Source organism: Schistocerca piceifrons, chromosome 1 (assembly GCF_021461385.2).
Source record: "Schistocerca piceifrons isolate TAMUIC-IGC-003096 chromosome 1, iqSchPice1.1, whole genome shotgun sequence".
Classification (NCBI taxonomy): domain Eukaryota; kingdom Metazoa; phylum Arthropoda; class Insecta; order Orthoptera; family Acrididae; genus Schistocerca; species Schistocerca piceifrons.
This window is the reverse complement of record NC_060138.1, coordinates 642,498,659-642,519,740: the sequence shown is the minus strand read 5'-3', so window position 1 is coordinate 642,519,740 and position 21,082 is coordinate 642,498,659. Positions and strand designations below refer to the sequence as shown.

Here is a 21,082-nt window from a genome sequence, read left to right as displayed (position 1 = left end):
GAGCCAATGTTGCACACAACATCCTTTACTACCAAGCTAGTGTCATCAGCAAACAGAAATATTTTAGAGTTACCTGTAATACTAGAGGGCATATCATTTATATAAATAAGGAACAGGAGTGGCTCCAACACTGATCTCTGGGGCACCCCCCACTTGACAGTGCCCCACTCAGGCTCCACATCACAGCCGTTTTCGACATTGTGAATAATGACCTTTACTGTCTGTTGCTAAAGTAAGAGGTGAACCAATTGTGAGTTACTCCCCGTATTCCGTAATGGGCCAACTTCTGGAGCAATATTTTGTGATCAACACAATCAAATGCCTTAGTTAAATCAAAAAATATGCCAAGCGTTCAAAACGGTTTTTCAGTACTTCACCTTGTTACAAATAATGTTATGAACTGTACAAGTACTAACATTAACCTTAGCAACTACCACTTCCACAGTCACATGATGGGTTGCACAAATAATGTTATCATTTCAACTTTCAAGTGACAGGGTTGCAACTGCACTTATCGACCAGAACGGTGTTCTGCAGTCACTGAGTCATGATCATTTTTGAACTGCTCTACCCACTTGTAAAAATTTTCATGATTCATGCAACCTTCACCAGGAACTTTAGACATTCTCCAGTATATATTCACCAGTGACTTGCCTTCAGCAAGAAAAAATTCATAAAGAATGTTGTTCAATGAATGTGGACATATCAAGTAGACTCACCAGCTTGAAGTGTACTTTTAAGGTTATAAACAAAACAATGTTGATACATCATCCGATCAGGGCTCATCCCAGTGATGCCAACTTAAAGCCATAAAAGTACCAAGCTTGCCCTACTAACAGTTTTTTCCCCAGACCAATTTGTCTCTTTAATTATTGAATGACCCTTGTACTTCATATTTATGACATCATATCTCCCAAAATAGTCTTACAGTGATATAATTTTGCAGTTACATTCAGTGGTACACGTGCATACTGTCTGTAAAATGTGTCGTGAACACAGTTAGTAGTAAAGAAGTAAGAAACTATAACGTCACGCCTCATGTAGTACTTTTAGTGCATTAACAGCTAAAAAGTAGTTAGTGATTAACATTTTTCCTTTCATCATGTTGTAGGGATTGATAGTAAGAAAAGAATTTGTTAAGGCATGAAGTTGTGTGTAAAACTTGTTACAAGTCACTGAGTACTCTCATTCTCAAATATGGATGACTGAAGCATGGGAATTCATGTGCCACAGACTACCCTTCTTTTCCACCCCTATCTCCAACCAGTAGGTGGTTCTTCCAACACAGTGACTGTCACATGACTGTAAGGTTTATGTGTACCAAGTTTGGTTGAATTCGGTCCAGCAATTGTGGAGGAGGTGCGGAAAACACACGCTCGCTCGCTCGCACGCACGCACGCACACGCACACACACACACACACACACACACACACACACACACACACATTTTTGTAATCTGTATGGGTTATTGGTAACACATTTATCATGTTATACCTAAACAAAGCATTACATGTATATGCATGCACCAGATCCACCTTGACTGCAAAATGTTGTGTCCCTTGATTTAAACATAAGAATATCCAACAATAATAACAACAATAATAATAATAATAAACAAGTTTCACTATTAACCAAGATAATCTAACAAGAAGCATAACCTGAATTATAATTCAGTTTTACAGATATTGAAACTCAATATATTACATGTATTGAACTATTATATCTTTGCAACTGCATCATATTGAGTCAAAGTTATCATTAGGTTTTCATTTTCATGTGCACTACATTGACAATGTTAGAGCTTGTGCAATATAACAATGAAACTTTGTCTCAAAACCTGGCAGAAAATCCAAAGATATTCTGGTCATATGAGAAGTATGCTAGTGGCAAGACACAATCTATGCCTTCTCTGTATGATAGCAATGGAAATACTATCAATGACAGTGCTGCCAAAGCAACTTCACCGAAGAAGATGAAGTAAATAGTCCACAATGTGAATCAAGAACAGCTGCAAACATGAGTAACATAGAAACATATATCCCTGGAGTAGTGAAGCAGCTTAAATCACTTAACAAAAGCAAGTCTTCCAGTCCAGACTGTATACCAGTTAGGTTCCTTTTAGAGAATGCTGATACACTAGCTCCATACTTAATGATCATATAAAACCATTTGTTCAGCAAAAAATCCATACCCAAAGACTGGAAAGTTGCACAGGTCACACCAATGTTCAAGAAAGGTAGTAGGAGTAATCCACTAAATTACAGACCCATATCATTAACTTCAATATGCAGCAGGATTTTGGAACATGTATTGTATTTGAACATTATGCATTACCTTAAATAGAATGGTCTATTGACACACAGTCAACACAGATTTATAAAACATAATTCTTGTGAAACATTGGCTCTTTACTTGCATGCAGTGTTGGGTGCTACTGACAAGGGATTTCAAATTGATACCATATTTCTAGATTTCCAGAACACTTTTGACACTGTACCACACAAGCGGCTTGTAGAGAAATTGCATGCTTATGGAGTATTGTCTCAAGTTATGTGACTGGATTTTGTGATTTCCTGTCAGAGAGCTCACAGTTAATAGTAACTGATGGAAAGTCATTGAGTAATACAGAAGTTATTTCTGGTGTTCCCCAAGGTAGTGTTATATGCCTTTTGTCTATATAAACAATTTAGGAGACAATCTGAGCACCCGTCTTAGGTTGTTTGCAGATGATGCTGTCATTTATCGACTAGTAAAGTCACCAGAAGATCAAAAAAAATTGCAAAACAATTTAGAAAAGATATCTGCATGGTGCAAAAATTGGGAATTGATGCTAAATAACAAAAAGTGTGAAAAAAATCCACATGAGTGCTAAAAGGAAGCCATTAAACTTTGATTATGTGATAAATCAGTCAAATCTAAAGGCACCAAATTCTGCTAAATACCTAGGAATTACAATTATGAACAACTTAAATTAGAAGGAACACATAGAAAATGTTGTGTGGAAGGCTAACCGAAGACTGTGCTTCATTGGCAGGACACTTAGAAAATGTAACAGATCCACTAAAGAGACTGCATACACTATGCTTATCAATCCTTTTTTTGAATACTGCTGCAGTGTGGGATCCATACCAGATAGGACTGATGGAGTATGCTGATAAAGTTCAAAGAAGGGCAGCACATTCTGCATTATCACAAATAGGGGAGAGAGTGTCAGAGAGTGTCACTGTTTGTGTGGCAGAATCTTCTCATGACATTTCAAACATCAACTTTCTCCTGAAAATGCAAAAATACTTTGCTGATGCTACACTACACGGGGAAAACTGATCATCATAATAAAACGAGGGAGATCAGAGCTGGCACAGAAAGATATAGTGTTTGTTTTTTCCATGTACTGTATGAGACTGGAATAACATAGAATTATTGTGAAGGTGAGTTGATGGATCCTCTGCCAGGCACTTAAATGTGATTTGCAGAGTATCCATGTAGATGCAGATGCACAGAAATGCAATCTCATTCTCAGCAGTTGGCAAGTAAACCCTAGGGATGGCCACCTCAGTTTGCTATCGCTTACTGAGCTGTGCACTTCAGCTGTTATGATTGAGACAGTTTCTTTCCACATCAGCTGGACATTATGATATTTCTATATTAAGTAGAGTAATGTGCAAAAAATCAGATAGTTTCCAATGAAAAACTGTGGTTGCTTTGAATTTTCATTGGTGGGTATTAGGCCATACATTGTTGCATATGAAATGTAACTTGAGACAAGGTCTATAACTATCTTCAGTCTCAAGAAAAGTGACTATATGTATTGCACTCACTTCCAGTCATGTGCTCAGTTAGAGTGAAAGTGGTAAATTCATAAAATCACTCATATGTCAAATGATTTGAGATATCAAATCTAGTTTTTGGCAGATGATAGCTTTGTAATATAGTTAACATGAAAACTTTTTTATCTACTGTAATTTACATGTAACTACAGATTTTTTCAATGAAATGATGATGTAATTCTTTTGAGGGCCATTGACAGTTTGTGAGATGAGAAATAGTACAGGATTGCAATAAAATAAGTGAAGGAATCACACATTTAAAATGGTTCAAATGGCTCTGAGCACTATGGGACTTAACATCTATGGTCATCAGTCCCCTAGAACTTAGAACTACTTAAACCTAACTAACCTAAGGACATCACACAACACCCAGCCATCACGAGGCAGAGAAAATCCCTGACCCCGCCGGGAATTGAACCCGGGAACCCGGGCGTGGGAAGCGAGAACGCTACCGCACGACCACGAGATGCGGGCTCACACATTTATTTTTATAGTGAGCATGGGTTTTTCATAAGCTACCGACCTGACTTGTCCTCAATTGTTTGTCTAGTAATAGACTGCTTCAGGGTTCTGTCACAACTTTAACTGCATTAGTATATTAGTGAGATGAAGTTGTGTAAACTCCACTTTGTTTTTGAAGAGGAAGATAATTTCAATATGGCAACTAGAAGGAAAGAAAACATTTTACAAGTATATTGATCACTCATTCTGTTGTGATTTCAGCATAATGTAACACATTGTGTGTTTTAACCCTCAAGCAGGCATTCCTATCTATAAATTGTGTCAACCACAAATAACATTTTCTTGTACCGTTCCTTCGTTATTACATCAGCTAACATATTGATAAACTGTATTGTCACATATCCAAATGAGCAGCAGTAAATAAAATAAGCAGTAAACTATAAAAGAAAAAATTTACAATCCAAGCATGAAAATGACCCAGGTTATGAGCTAACAGCTCAAGCCCATAATGAGGCAGATATCTATGAGAGAATTAGTAATTGAACAAGCACTTGGCTGGGTTAGGAAGCAACTGTGCTGTTCAGTGCTTTGAGTGGGTCATTTCTGTGGGTTAACACTTGCACACAGCAAAAGAGTGATACAATGAAAGTGTATTTTATTGTTGTTTAATGAAACAGTGCTTTAGCTCATACATTGTAAGTTCATTTTGTCATTGTGTTTTTGCTCATACATATTTACCTTGACTACACAAAGACCACTACTCTTTACATTTGTACAGAGTGTGCTGCAAGCCCACTTGTGTTATGAAACACAGCTCACCTGGTCAAGGGTTAATAACAAACAGCTGACTTGTCAAATTACTGTTTGTCCTGGCATAGCCTGTTACAATCATTTGCTGACTTGCTAGCTGTATCTGTGAGATACACATAAGTGTACAGGCTTAAGCTGTAGAACTAAACCTCCATTACCATGTTGCCCCACCAGCAAGGATGCCCCATCATTGGCATTGTCCTCTCCCCTACCTCAACATCTATGCTGCTAGTTGCCAAGTAATATTGTATATACTCCACTATTAATTGTCTGCTGAAAGTCAATAGAATGGAAATTTACAAAACTTTAATTGAAATGCACTTCTCTTCCCATTACTACTCACACACAGAAGCACTGTAGTTTAGTAGCATGATGATATTTATCTCTTGGTATGTTGTGGTAAGGAGGGTTGCACATTCCCCACTGGAACATAAGTTTGTTAATAATCAGTGGCTGGTTTGGCAGGAGTGGCCATAGGTCAACACTCTCTCTGCATGGCTGGCGATGGGGCCCTGCAAATGTGTAGCCACATCTTGTGACCCCATGTGTGCCCACTGCATGGGGCAAGCAGACACTCTCAGCTCCTTGGTTGGTGGATGGGAGCAGTCCTACCTCATGCATGCATTGGCTAATACTTGCCCTTACTTCTGCTGTTGCCACTAGCTCCTGAAAAGTCAAAGCATGTAGTAAAAACAAGCTGTACTTAAGCTTCCAACATAATTTCAACCACTGACATGCAATCACTTTTACTTATCATTGCCACTTCACTAATTCCCTTTCATCACAAGTAACATTTTGAAAATTATAATGTCATTTACATGCTAAAATTTGTATGAGAAACCACTAGGTACAGTCTGTCACTATAACGTAACATGATAGCAATCAGTTTTTCATTCTTTCATTATTTTCATACTGTAGAACACTTTTTCATCTCTCCTTTTTTGGTGCCCATTTGATGCTTTCAAGTTAGATGCAGATCTTCTAACTTATTCTGTTTTACAATCTTATCCTTGTTTCATTCTTTTTTTTATCACCATCTATTTCCTCTGATTCGTTCTTTGTCCAGCATTTTGGGTTCATTTACTAGTGTCCACATTATTTAATTTTGTTTCTCTTCTGAGCACACTTCTTCCAAAAATACTGCCTCAGAATCTGCTCAGATGTTACTGTCATTTTTGTGAGCATGTGCTTCACACACTTCTGTGTCTTCTGTTAACTTTGATGATACAGTTTTGATGTTTTCTTCTTCAGTACAATTGGCAGGCTAACCCTCTGAATTTTGTAAAAAATCTGACAGGATGGACTGCACCTTGTAGATAAAATTTGCTGATTTTGCTTAACTGTGAGTGACATTCTACCACAGTAGTTTCACTGTGTTTGCTACTTGACACTGTATCTAATTCCTATTCAGTGTATTCCTGTTTGTCTTCCATTTCTGTATTGTCCTCTGTGACCTCATTCTTCACTCTTGGTTATATAGTCCATCACACATTTCATTTGTTATTGTTACAATCTCCTTTATTTTGATTACATTAGTTTGCACTGGTTGTATGTTTTTCTTTTCTTTTGAATTTTCTTCCTTGCATAAATTTGTACTTGCTCAAAGCACTTCATCCATTGGTAGATTTAGAGGAGAGAATGGGAGGGGAAAAGATCAATCAACAAAGTCATCAGTCTCTTGATCCAGAAGTAGAGACATCCACTGGTCTAGTTGGGAGATTAATAACAGTAAAATTGAGAAGGCTAAACACATAATGGACATCTTTTGTACTATGAGAAATAATAGCAAGATGAAGTAAATAGGAAAATCAGCAGGTGGACATTCTCAGGGCTCTACATGCTACAGAAAACATCCTATTCACAGCTATTCCACGCTTGATCCATTACAGTCAAGAGTGCCCATTATTCAACAGAGTCTCCTAGAACAGAAAACTGGGTGCAGCAGAAAGGAGGCAACCCAATTCTAAAGGTGATTAAAAGTGAGTGAAAGAGTAATGAAAGAGTAGCATGGTCAAAGAGGTGGAGCCAAGAACCCCCAGATCTAGCATACAGTAGGAGATACCCCAGCCCTAACCATTCTGGCCTTGCTCTGTAGTCAGATTAAAACCTTATAACTGAGAATAAAAACCACTTTCACAGAGAAAACTGAGAATCAGGTCAACCATCCATGAATCACCTACCAATATTAGAGGCAATAAGTCTGGAAGTCCATGGCTGCAACTGTTTTAGTCTGATTTAGTCTCTGTAGTTCTGTACCTAATCTGTAAATCCTGGCTTTAACATCTCCTTTCTTCTTCTGCCATTTTTCTATCATTCTTCCCATTCATCCTCTTCTCTTGGCTGTTACATTTCTAGTGCTTTTTTACTTTCTTCTGACTCACTATATAATGGTAAATATTGTGCAAATCCTCTTAGTATCTTTTACACTTGATCATCCATTAACTCTTCTCTTAGCTTTTATTCCTCCATCATTCTCCTCCTCTTTAACTCCTGTCTTCTCCAAAACGTTTTCCATTGTACTCCCCATAATTCATTAAAAGGCATGTGTTCCTTTTGATGACCTCCACATGGAAAAAGTTCAAGGCAATCGTAAAATGCGTTTTAGACAGGTATGTGCCGAGTAAAACTGTGAGGGATGGGAAAAACCCATTGTGGTACAACAACAAAGTTAGGAAATTACTGCGAAAGCACAGAGAGCTTCACTCGAAGTTTAAATGCAGCCAAAACCTCTCAGACAAACAGAAGCTAAACGATGTCAAAGTTTGCGTAAGGAGGGCTATGCGTGAAGCGTTCAGTGAATTCGAAAGTAAAATTCTATGTACCGATTTGACAGAAATCCTAGGAAGTTCTGGTCTTACGTTAAAACAGTAAGTGGCTCGAAACAGCATATCCAGACACTCCCGGATGATGATGGCATTGAAACAGAGGATGACACGCGTAAAGCTGAAATACTAAACACCTTTTTCCAAAGCTGTTTCACAGAGGAAGACCGCAATGCAGTTCCTTCTCTAAATCCTCGCACAAACGAAAAAATGGCTGACATCAAAATAAGTGTCCAAGGAATAGAAAAGCAACTGGAATCACTCAACAAAGGAAAGTCCACTGGATCTGACGGGATACCAATTCGATTCTACACAGAGTACGCGAAAGAACTTGCCCCCCTTCTAACAACCGTGTACTGCAAGTCTCTAGAGGAACGGAAGGTTCCAAATGATTGGAAAAGAGCACAGGTAGTCCCAGTCTTCAAGAAAGGTCGTCAAGCAGATGCGCAAAACTATAGACCTATATCTCTGATGTCGATCTGTTGTAGAATTTTAGAACATGTTTTTTGCTCGAGTATCATGTTTTTGGAAACCCAGAATCTACTCTGTAGGAATCAACATGGATTCCGGAAACAGTGATCGTGTGAGACTCAACTCGCTTTATTTGTTCATGAGACCCAGAAAATATTAGATACAGGCTCCCAGGTAGATGCTGTTTCTCTTGACTTCTGGAAGGTGTTCGATACAGTTCAGCACTGTCGCCTGATAAACAAAGTAAGAACCTACGGAATATCAGACCAGCTGTGTGGCTGGATTGAAGAGTTTTTAGCAAACAGAACACAGCATGTTGTTCTCAATGGAGAGACATCTACAGACGTTAAAGTAACTTCTGGCGTGCCACAGGGGAGTGTTATGCGACCATTGCTTTTCACAATATATATAAATGACCTAGTAGATAGTGTCGGAAGTTCCATGCGGCTTTTCGCGGATGATGCTGTAGTATACAGAGAAGTTGCAGCATTAGAAAATTGCAGTGAAATGCAGGAAGATCTGCAGCGGATAGGCACTTGGTGCAGTGAGTGGCAACTGACCCTTAACATAGACAAATGTAATGTATTGCGAACACATAGAAAGAAGGATCCTTTATTGTATGATTATATGATAGCGAAACAAACACTGGTAGCAGTTACTTCTGTAAAATATCTGGGAGTATGCGTGCGAAACAATTTGAAGTGGAATGATCATATAAAATTAATTGTTGGTAAGGTGGGTACCAGATTGAGATTCATTGGGAGAGTCCTTAGAAAATGTAGTCCATCAACAAAGGAGGTGGCTTACAAAACACTCGTTCGACCTATACTTGAGTATTGCTCATCAGTGTGGGATCCGTACCAGATCGGGCTGACGGAGGAGATAGAGAAGATCCAAAGAAGAGTGGCGCGTTTCGTCACAGGGTTATTTGGTAACCGTGATAGCGTTACGGAGATGTTTAACAAACTCAAGTGCCAGACTCTGCAAGAGAGGCGCTCTGCATTGCGGTGTAGCTTGCTCGCCAGGTTTCGAGAGAGTATAGAATATATTGCTTCCCCCTACTTATACCTCCCGAGGAGATCACGAATGTAAAATTAGAGAGATTAGAGCGTGCACGGAGGCTTTCAGACAGTCGTTCTTCCCGCAAACCATACGCGACTGGAACAGGAAAGGGAGGTAATGACAGTGGCACGTAAAGTGCCCTCCGCCACACACCGTTGGGTGGCTTGCGGAGTATAAATGTAGATGTAGATGTAGAGCCTGAACTAGGTGCTCTGCTGTACATAGCACTATCTCCCATTTTGATTTCACGGTGCTCTGCTGTACATAGCACTATCTCCCATTTTGATTTCACTACAATCCAAAAATCATTAGATTTGCCCCCTTATTCCACTTTATTCTCCTCCTGGTCCTTATTATATCTCCAAATATTTCTTCTGTTTTGGACATACTGATAATTGCACTGATACTCTTAACAGCTGCCCTTTCACTTGAATAAACACGTAAAGTACAGTTGTAATCCGTTCACTCCACATCATCACGTGCTATGCCAAGCCCCAAAAAATATGACTGTTTACATTCAAATATTTTACTGCAGCATTGCTAGGCAAACTATAGCATTGCTTCTTGTGACACTTGCTTTTCATTGTCTTGAACTGGTATGGCTACATAGTGTACTTTGCTCTGACTGAAAGTTGAACCCTGGGATTCTTGTAATTTCTTCCATTCTTCAATTGTTTAAACACATTTCATTTATCCAGTTCACCATCCACTGAACACTGTTTTGAATGTGTGTTTCACTCCTATTAGCGACTTGACAATAGTTAGCCTCCCGTCTACTGTTAGCATGTACCCCAAGTCTGCTCACCACCAGTTTTTAATTTTAACATCATTCTTTGTTTATTTTACCCCTTATAATACTTCACCAAGGATTGTCCAATGACTTGTTGCCACCTTTAAGTTATCGCTGTGGGGGAGCAAACATTTAACATTCAAATACCAGATCCCTCATCGCTTTAGACATTTGGAGCAATAATCTCTTCCAACACAACGGATAAGCCAAATACTATTTATCAGACAAATTTATTCTTGATCACAAATAAACACAAGCATATAATTTCACTTCTTATTTGCACTAAGGCTACTTTTATAATCTTCCAACAATAACATTACTTATTTGGCACTCTTGTCTTCACATCTACCACTTGCCGACTCCAAATATAAAATTGTTTGTACATATTTATGCTTTTCTAATTTTTACGCATCTTCTTATAGGTTTGGCGCTCAGCCTACTTTTATGTTTCTTACAAATGAATTATTTCACCTGACATTCTGGCTGCAAATCCACTAGCCATACTGGCATCCACTCAACTCCACCTAAACCAAAGACCCCAAAAAGACAAAGAAACATTACAATGTGCAGTCTCACTAAATCAGAACATTGCCCAGGAAACACGATATCAAGCAGAATTCAACACTCACACATAGTAACACACTTTCAGACTCTTTCAAAGTTTTCCATACTGGCAGAGCAACTTAACTGATTACTGAGAATCATGTGATCCTAACTAGACTTACTTGACATTTAACACAACTGTGCTGCAAAGGGCCCTTAGTTGCCTCCTACATCTGTGATGCTGTTGGTCTAATCCTGTTTCATGTACTCTTAGTAGATTAACTAAATTGTTTCAATGTTCAGCTCTTTCAGCCAATCATCCCCAGAAACAGGCTATAGGAATTTTCATTGGCTCTTTCCTGTTCATAGTAATGGCGTTTCTGTGCAAAGTGCTGCTCCAGCAAGCACTTTTTGCAAGTTTATTTTCAACAGATGTAAAACATTTGTTATTATAAGAAATTTATTTGTCCTTAATCCAGCATAATAGGCTCTGACCGCAGACCACTTAAAAAGATTGTGGAAAGGTCAACCCATCATCTCCAGGCTGGACAAAAGCCATTTCCACCAGAGTACAGAAATTAATCCTGAGATATTCAGTCATGAAGAGAATGGTCCCAAGGTGGGGCCAGAATGAATACATTACAAATTGTGTTCTGAACTGATAGTATTGTATTAAATTTTTAGTGTGTCCTGTAAGGGGGAGGAGCTATCCTTGTTTCTTGATTCCATTTCCTTTGATTTGATATATTTATTTCATATGTTTGCTATCATTTCCTCTCTGTGGCTGTGTGAAAGAGTAACAATTTCTCTCTCTTGAAACATTTTTGTGTCTTGAATACCATTTAGTACATATTACAACTACACAGATCAACATAGTTATGCTACATCACATAGGACATACACATTAAAAAATGAATTTAAAGACATGGGGACACCAATGGGTTGATGAAACATTCCAAGGCTTTCACCTCCAGGTGCCAAGGTGCTGGAACAAACTTCCATTCTATAACTATCTTCTTCTCCTTTCTCTTTTTTTTAAGATACACATACATGCAATTCCAAATTATGCATGTTTCTGTTAATCAAAGTACAAAGAAAAGGTCCACATGGTGTGGGGAAGGGCAATGGTGCATGCATGTGGCAGTCTGGGATGGGGCTGGCCACAACACATCTCCACTTGAGTTTAGCTCGACCCTGAACTAAAAAGCACACACTCAAAACCAGTGAAGTGTCTTGGTTCAACAACATATGCAGCATGCACTGTTACTGTTAAGATGACATTGTTTATTCTACATATTTACATTTGCTAATAAGTTATAGAATTATCTTTTATGGAAACTTGGATTGCATAGGTAATATTTGCAAAATATGGAAGTATTTTGTATAAATTATGTATGTAAGCTTAGCTCCAGAACATCCTACAAAAACTTCTTTCAGAAATGATGTTTTTAATATTTCACATTAATCATACATAAACGTTGATGTTCTTCGGATCATACTATTATAATTTGTCTTTGGTCAAAGAAGTTGACAGTACAAATATCCATTTATGACTAGAAACTTCTCTAACATCTTCCATAGGCACAGGAAGGAGTCGGATACATGGGTGCACATGTACTCAGCAGCCTACCACAGTATATCAAATATCTTGTAAATAGTACTGAAGTCTGTAAGAGTGAATTAAGTATTATATGTTGCAGAACTCCGAATTATTAAACAAGTTCATTAACATTTAAAACAATTTTGACCATTTATAATCTTCAAGCACATAAAATAAATGGAAATATGCACACAGGCATAATACACTCTCTATTCCAAACTTGAAATGTGCGCCACTGTTGTACAGGCCACACAACAGATAAATATTCACAGAACTATAAAAAACCCACAGCAGCAGTAGGCCCATATTTTATTGTTCAAATTATTCCCTTAACAGCTGGATTATGAAATGTTCAAAATAGCAGTCACAATAAGTAACAAAAAAGATTGACAACCACAAGGGATCATTACAGTGTTTAACTATGACATGAAGGCTGTGGACCCATCTCTTACCAAACTTCTTGTACCTCAACAATATGAAAAAAATGGATAGATTGCTTCCCACACCATAGAGGATGCACTGAGTTTCTAGACACAAAGCAAAGACTGCTAAACTTTTAGTTTTCAAACACTTTGGAAACAGAAATACACACACACACACTTATTTCATTCTGGAATTTCCTTTTTCTTCAAAAACGATTATTTTCATAGAAACTCATAAAAATTAAATCTTCATTTATAATTAATATTAACACTGTAATATTTCATCAAGTTAAGTCATTTCATTATATTTTATCTCAGTGAAGTTGGTATTTTTCATGTGTTGTCATGCACCAGATACTCATTTCCTTGGGATTTGTTGGATTTAATTCATGAAATATAACTGAAGTCTCATTAGCTAAGGCATCCAATAATGGTTGGTTTGACACTGGAATGAACAACAGTAGGGGGAACTGTAAGATTCAAATATTTCACTACGTAAATTGGTGAGGTTGCTAAGAACAACAGAATTCTAAATGAAATCAGTGCAAGATGAATTTTTTAGTATGTTAGATGAGAACTTTCTTCAGAATAATTTATAATGTTTACTTCTTTATTTTAGGTTCCAACTGATAATCCTGATGGTGCAATTTGGCTGTTGAAAGATGTCACTCAATATGAGTAAAAATAGCCAAAGAAGAAGAACTGCTGCAAGATAGGTTTAATTTTTCTTGGGTAGGCCTAATATGTATTACTAGTAATTCACAATGAATTTTTCACAATAAATACCTGAAATACACAATATTATCCTGGAGCCCGCAGTGGGCATCTTTGTCTTCTTTTAGAACAGGCGGACTCTCTTTAATATATTGACAGAAGAGGACTTATAAGAGAGCCACTCAGGGAAATGAGAGGACGGAAAAGAAGGCCAGTGTGCATTCAGTATGTATACCAGAACATCTTGTCCAAGATATGGAGAAGGCTCTGTTGGCAGCTATTCAATCCAGTGGGTGCAACTGGCTGTGTATCATAGCTCTTGTTGGCATGAATGATGCTTGCTGCCTTGGTACTGAGGCCATCACTAGTTCTTTTAGATAGTTGGTTGAAATGATTTAGGCAGCTAACCTCACTCATGAGTTGGAAGCATGTCTCACTACAGCATCATATCCACAACCAACTGTGGTCCTCTTGTTTGGAGCCAAGTAGGCCCAAACTAGTCTTAAACAATTCTGCAATGATCTCTGATGCACATTTCTCAGCCTCCACTATCAGATGGAGAATTGTAGATCAGGTGTGTAGCCACAGACAAAGTAGCTTCTCTGGTACCAAGGTATGTATGGCATGCTCATAGGTGTCTTTTACATAAGAGGAACCCCTCCATAGGCTCAATGATGAATTATCTTATGAAGCAAGAGGAAGATCAGTCATATTGTTCTCAGAAGAGAACATTAATCCTTGCACATTTTAAGGAGAACCTGTTAATGTGATGTCAGTAAACTGCTGGAGTATTCACGGTAAAGCTGCAGATAAAATTTATTTATTGAAGGTAATAATTCTCATGATGTATTAGTAACAGAAAGCTGGCTCAAACACAAAGTGAACAGCAGCAAAATCCTTATCCATATCTGAATATATCTCACAAGGATAGGCTAGAAACTAACATTGGCGGTATATTTATTGCCATAGAGAACTCAACATTATCTCATGAGCTCATTACAGATTTTGAATGTGAACTAACCCGGGTGAGAGTAAGGATCAAAGGTGAGTCAAAACATGATAATCAGATACTTCTATAGACCACTTGCTTCAGAAGCTGTGATAACAGGGCACATTAGATAAACCTAGGAGACCATTGCAAGAAATTTCCTTGATTGTGGCATAGTAAGAGGGGCAGACATCAATTTGCTAGTTATGGAATGGCATAGTCATTTCTTTCAGCTGATGCAAGAAACAGGTAATGATGCGAAATTGTTCTGGATTTTTCTTTTCTGAAAATACTTCAATCAGTCATAGAAGTGGAGCAAGAAGGTAATGTCTTAGAACTTTTAGTAACTGGTAGAACCAAATAGTTTCAAACAGTTGACACACAAGTGAACCATAATGGATTTACAGCATCTATAGCTAGAGGAGCCACAAAGAATGCTAAAAAAGGCAGGGAAATATTTTTGCTGTCTAGGATGAAAGGAAACAAAATGCAGAGTAACTTGGCAGTCAACATCAAAACACACAAGGGACAAAGATGGAGGGTACAATTAAATAACATTCAAAAATCTTGTAGAATATATTTTACACCTTACAAGCTGAGAAAGTTTTTAAGGGATGCAAAAGATTCAGAGTGGTTCAATACCCATGTTACAAAGTTGATACAGAAGCATAGAAATCTTTGATTTTATGCTGCTACTAGGTTCTTTAGAAATCCTTACAGGTTCACCAGATGGAAAGTTTATACTACTTGCTCTCGCTCACCACATGCTTCATCTTGCTGCTGCTCCTAATGGAATTTAATCAGAGTCTGACTCAATACACACACTTCTATGAACATGTGTGCTGTTTTCACTCATCATGGAACTGGAACAGGTTGAAGGTTATAAATGAATATGATGTCAAGTGTGAATATTACCAACTGAAATGCTGTGCAGGCACTGTGTTTGACAGAATAGTGATGGGACAGATGACTCATCCATCCTACAAGAGATGTGGGGGTTTTCCAACATATGGTAGTGTTGTGACATCACACCGAGGCAATGGCTGTAAGCTTATCCATTGTGCAATTGTGGGTTGGATCAGGGAGGAGCAGTCATGAGAATGTGCTAATGCCATGCTTCAGTGTTGTTTAATTGAGCAAGTCCATTGTGTCCATGAATACCAACAGGCTGTATACATTCACCCACGCATAATACACAGACATATTGTTTGTGTATGGGTGACAGAATACCAGAGACATATCCCTGATCAACAAACCCCCTGTGCCAGGATATTTCTCAGGGATTTTCAAATATTACGTGAATCTGGAACACTACTCGATGTACATGAAACATCAGAACATGCAGTTGTCCACTCAACTGAGAAGAGGGAAGACATTACTGCAATGCACAACAGAGTCCCACCACCAGTACATGGCACACTAGCTGTCAGCTCAATATTCCACAAACGTGAATGTGGCACACATTACATTCCAAGGGCCTGTACTCACTCCACGTGCAGTGTGTGCAACACCTGCGTGTAGGTGACTTAGTGAGCAGACAATTTTGCGAAGGGTTGGCTGTACAGAGAGACGTCATGCAATACATTGTATTTACAGATGAGGCTATATCTACACACAATTGTATTATGAATACCCACATGATACCAGAGATACAAGATTCCAAGTTATGTTCTCAATTAATGTCTGATATGGTATGATCGATGACCTGTGTTCCTGCCAAACTGCATGACAGCTGCGGCGTATGGACATTTCCCGACAGAAGATCTACTTGTACTTTTGGAAGATATGGCATTGGAGCAATGACAGCAAATGTACCTGAAAAATGATGGATCACCAATTCACTATACCAGACAAGTATCCTAATAGCTGAATAACATATTTCCTCAAAAGCGGATTGGCCATGGCAGACCCATTAACTGGTTCACCAGATCACCTGACCTAACCCTATTAGACTTTTGCTTATGAGGCTGCTTAAAGGGGGATGGATGTGTACACTGCAAAATTGGATGCACATGAAGAACTTGTCACATGCACCATCGACACTGTTGCCCATGTTGAAGCCCCCCAAGATAATGTTTGATGTGAAACATAACGCACCCTCCAACCCATTGACATGTGTAGTGAAATGGGTGGGAGACTTTTTGAACACTTGTTGAAGGATAGATCAGTCATCTGTTCCACCATTATTCTGTCCACCACAGCACCTGCACAGCATTTTGGTAAGTAATATTCACAATTGTCTTTATAATCATCTGTGGATGTGTTAATGTTTGACCTGCACCAATTCCATAACAATCGACAGAATAATGACTTCATAGGACTTTTTCAGTTTATTTTCACTTGTAGAACCATCTCAGAAATGATGTGACATTCCTCCTGAATCACCCTGTATATGGCCTGTAACAAAAGTTTGTGTTATAGGGTGTGCAACACACAACAAAAGATCACACATGAAGTTGAAATGTCACACTACAGTTGGGAGCACAAGCTTTGAACAGAAGGCTTTCTTTGAATGACATTCTTTTTCTTACAACCAAACTCTCCCTGAGGAGCTATTACTGACAGGTGGGTATGAATCCCTTGGAATGGGACAGGATCTGGGATGGCATTACAGTGTAAAAAACAGTCTTGTTAACCTTTTACCTATGGTTCTATTATAATGACCTTGCAATGGATATTCAAACTGAAACCCACAGGTAATGTATCTTATGAACAGTACAAAAGCCCACATGAGCAGCTAAGTAATTATTACTCATGAGAATTAATTATGCATATAGTCTATTAATACACTAATTCACCAAGGTGCTTACAACTCGGTGAAGAATCATAAGGCTTGAGAAAGGTGGGAGATTGTATTAAACAGTGATGAGATAGACACAAAAAAACTGCTCAAGCATGTTCTCGCAGACAGTATGAGAATAGCAACATACCTCATTATGACCAACAACCAAATGACTGTAGTAACTACAGAGAAAAGGGGGAGGGGGAGGGAGAGCTTTACTAATTTCAGAGATAAGCTGAAAGTTGCAAAGACACGGAAAATCAAATTTTAAGCATATGTAAGGAAATTACCCTAGAAAGTAGATCTTTTTTTTAAATTGAAAGCCACATATTCATTGCTGAATGGGCTGATTGGGAACTCTCCATGTGGAGACTGTTGCAGTTTCAAAAATCACAGTAGGCATTTGTTAGTCTTATTCTGAATTCCTACAAAAAGGTGGAAACATTTGTTAACACAACATCAGAAGGAAAGCAAGCTAAAGAACTCATAATCGCACATGGTCACCACAAGGCAAAAGGGAAATTTGTCTGTTACAAAGATTTGCGAAACTCTGTTAGAAATTAGGAGTAATGTGTAGCTCCATAAGCACTGGAGGTGCAAGCATCTTATGTCTGTTGAAAGAGTGGAATGCCCAGGTCCCATTCAGTGCCATGTGAGAAGCCAATGAACAAAGCCCCAAGTCTCTAACATCCCACAATGCAGTTAAAATTATATGGAGGCAAAAAGGAACTCACATTACATGAACTACTGGAACTCATATGACTTCAGTCACCAAAGGGTTTAGAATAGCATAACCACACCGTACCGCCAGTTCATGAGGCAGCAGTTTGGATCAGAAGAAAGTGCCCTCTTGGAAATACTAATTGTTTTCATACACAGAAAATTAAAAGTAAAGGAACCAAATAAATTCTTCTGAACATCACATACCAGAAATGAAAATGTTAAGTGTTATGATTACTCAAAGATGAGACATTCAAATACCTGAATCTGTAACCTACATAGAGCATTCACAAGAACACATCTGTTTGCACTCGCCACTTTTGATAGAATGTCTTGACCCAGTCATTGTCAATGTTTAATGTTGCAGTGGTAGTAGGGGCAAAATAAACTAGCCACATTACAGCCACTGGTCAACTTAATCATTCAAATGCAAAAACATGCATGCCCTATTGATGCAAACAAACCTATCTGCTCTGCTCCTACAGTATATCAAGTTGGCAGCACTTTCACATCATGCTACATGTTCCAGTTGCCCACAAAAGTTGCAATCTCAACTTAATCACACAATCAAGTGTCCTTGTTTTCAAAAACATGGCATGTATACAAAAATATAAACATATTAGATGTAAACAATAACTTCACTTCCTTCCAAAGTCTTGTTACCATCACATGTTATATTGATTACTGAGAATGCTTATATTGAGAGCCTTACTGTATGAAGATGGTTCCAGCTGACTTGTTTCATCAGATGATTAGATTATATACACTTTTTGTTCCAGAGTTAGGAGTCCTCCAGAATGTAGGACATGTCTGATAAACAAGAATATACAACAAATATTTAAAAACAAAAACAAATATGTTAATAAATAACTATTCACAAAGCATGTAAATGGTCAATATAGTGGGATGCACATGATAATCCTTAGGTTACTGCAACCACGCGTCATTAAATAGAAAAATAATTTTCCCATACTAATGTACAATTATTGCATTACTGCACAGAATCTGTACAGAAGTCAGATTGTACTAAAATTCCCACTATTTGATATTATTACTAACATATACACACCAGTTGGTTCTACTAAGAAATTCATCAGTGGAGCAGGAGTCTGCTACCAATAAATCCTTTGGGCTCCTCTTAAACTGAACTTGGTTAGTAGTTTAACTTTTTATGGTTGCTGGAAAGTTATTGAAAATGTATGTTCTTGAATAATGGACACCTTTCTGGACCAAAATAACTTTCAATCTTTGTACAGATCCTTATTTCTAGTGTTGATTCCAAGAACTCAGCTGTTGGTTAAAAAGAGAGATATCTGCTGGATGACAAACTTCATTTAGGAATAAATATACTGCAAGCATTAGTTAGTATCCCTGGTTCCCTCAACAGGCCCCTGCAGAATATTCTTGAGTGCATGCCACAAATAATTCTTGTTACAAATTTTTGTTTTCAGAAATCCTTAGACTGGCATTCTAAGAGTACTGATACACACAATTGAAAAACTCAATTCCTGACAGTAGGGGAAAAAGGAGCCACTACCACCTATGGACACACATTAAGTATTACAAATCAGACATCTCAGGGTTCTCTCTCTTCTGCTTTCTGTTCCTTTGTCCATGTTTACTCATACACATTTTACAGCCTAGCACTAAAGACTGAAGGACTACTCATATATTAAAAGGGATTACTTTTACACTTAGTTCACCCCTATATCATCTGTGGTCTTTTATTGTAAACTGTCAACCTCATCCAACTTCCTTTCTCGCGGTTGATCTTGTGATAACCACTTCCTTGGACTATTATTTACATTGGTATTCCTGAATGACAGTTAACAGTGACTTTAGAATAAATGAGACAAATGTAGCACATTGTTATCCTGATAGCACATTACTACTGTATACACTATCTGCTTTCCATATTCGGATCGGATGATGTATAAAGGCACAACTCTTTTGCTTCATAACTTCTTGTAAGCACGTGCATTGCTACAGACACAGCACTATCCCAGAAGATGGCAAAGCTTCCCTATTGCATGATGATTAGGCATGGTGCTCCCTGTCACCAGCATTATCTTATATAACAAAAGTCACAAAGTTTTTTTCACATTGGCACAGTCAGTGCTTAATGAAAACTCACTTCCCAATGACACCATCTCCTGTGGCTTCAGAGAAACTTTAAAAAATGCTTTATAAAGCTCAAATACTGCATAAACACACTCATGACACACAGAAACCATTCAAAGCCTTCTCTTGTAGTGAAGCTACCATCATTCCTCCCTGAATTGTATGGGAGACAATTTCTAGGTCTGCGATTGTACAAATTTCATTGGTGGTCTATTTCTGTATGTTTCACCAACTCATTATTTTCCATTCCCTTATATCTGAGTTCCAGCAACAGTCTCTGAAATGACAGCATACCAAAACAAAAGGACAGGATATGTGACTAGAATACCAGAGGGATAATTTATTTATTTTCTTTTTAAGAAATATTTCATGGAAAAGTGAAATCTGAATACAAAATTGAATAAAAGTAAAATGCGAATAAAAGATCTGTCCACTGAACATTATAATTAAGTGTATGAAGTATTATTCTGGAAAGGATTTAATGTAATATTATCTTTTTCTTTTGCTATAAAGAAGGAAGATCCCTCTATTATGTTTTGTTTCATGTCAAATTCAGTCACCGTATCTGATGAAGTGAAATTATGTGTGAATTTGTATATTTAAAGGTTAATATGTATGTATGAGATATTGATTTGGTATCATTTATAGAAACCTTGCACACCCATGTCATGATTTTAATTATTTCTAACTACAGTGCCACCAATTAACAGAGCATTGCTGATGGATGACAAAATGCCACCATTGCACAGCAAATTCAAATTTACTTAAATGTTGCTTTTCACCTTTTTCAGTAATAGCAGGGAACTACCTAACATTATTTTACTTAAGGGTGTCTATCAGAGCATCAAGATATTTTTCAGGTTTCCTCAGTCTCTACAGTTTTTTTACATCAAAGTTATGAATAGCTGCTTGGCCTGTACTACTCACAGAAATTTAAATAGTAGGGG

The 21,082-nt window shown here is 37.9% G+C and overlaps 1 protein-coding gene across 1 annotated transcript in view; it reads left to right on the top strand.

The window, feature by feature from the left end:
• Positions 1-13,601, top strand: part of LOC124760025 (retinoid-inducible serine carboxypeptidase-like) — a 126,678-nt gene extending 113,077 nt beyond the window's left edge. The window contains exon 11 of the mRNA XM_047249097.1: positions 13,430-13,601. Within this exon, the coding sequence (XP_047105053.1) occupies positions 13,430-13,492 (63 nt within the window). The 3' untranslated portion in view covers positions 13,493-13,601. The remainder of the gene's footprint in view (positions 1-13,429) is intronic.
• Positions 13,602-21,082: the final 7,481 nt, after the last annotated feature.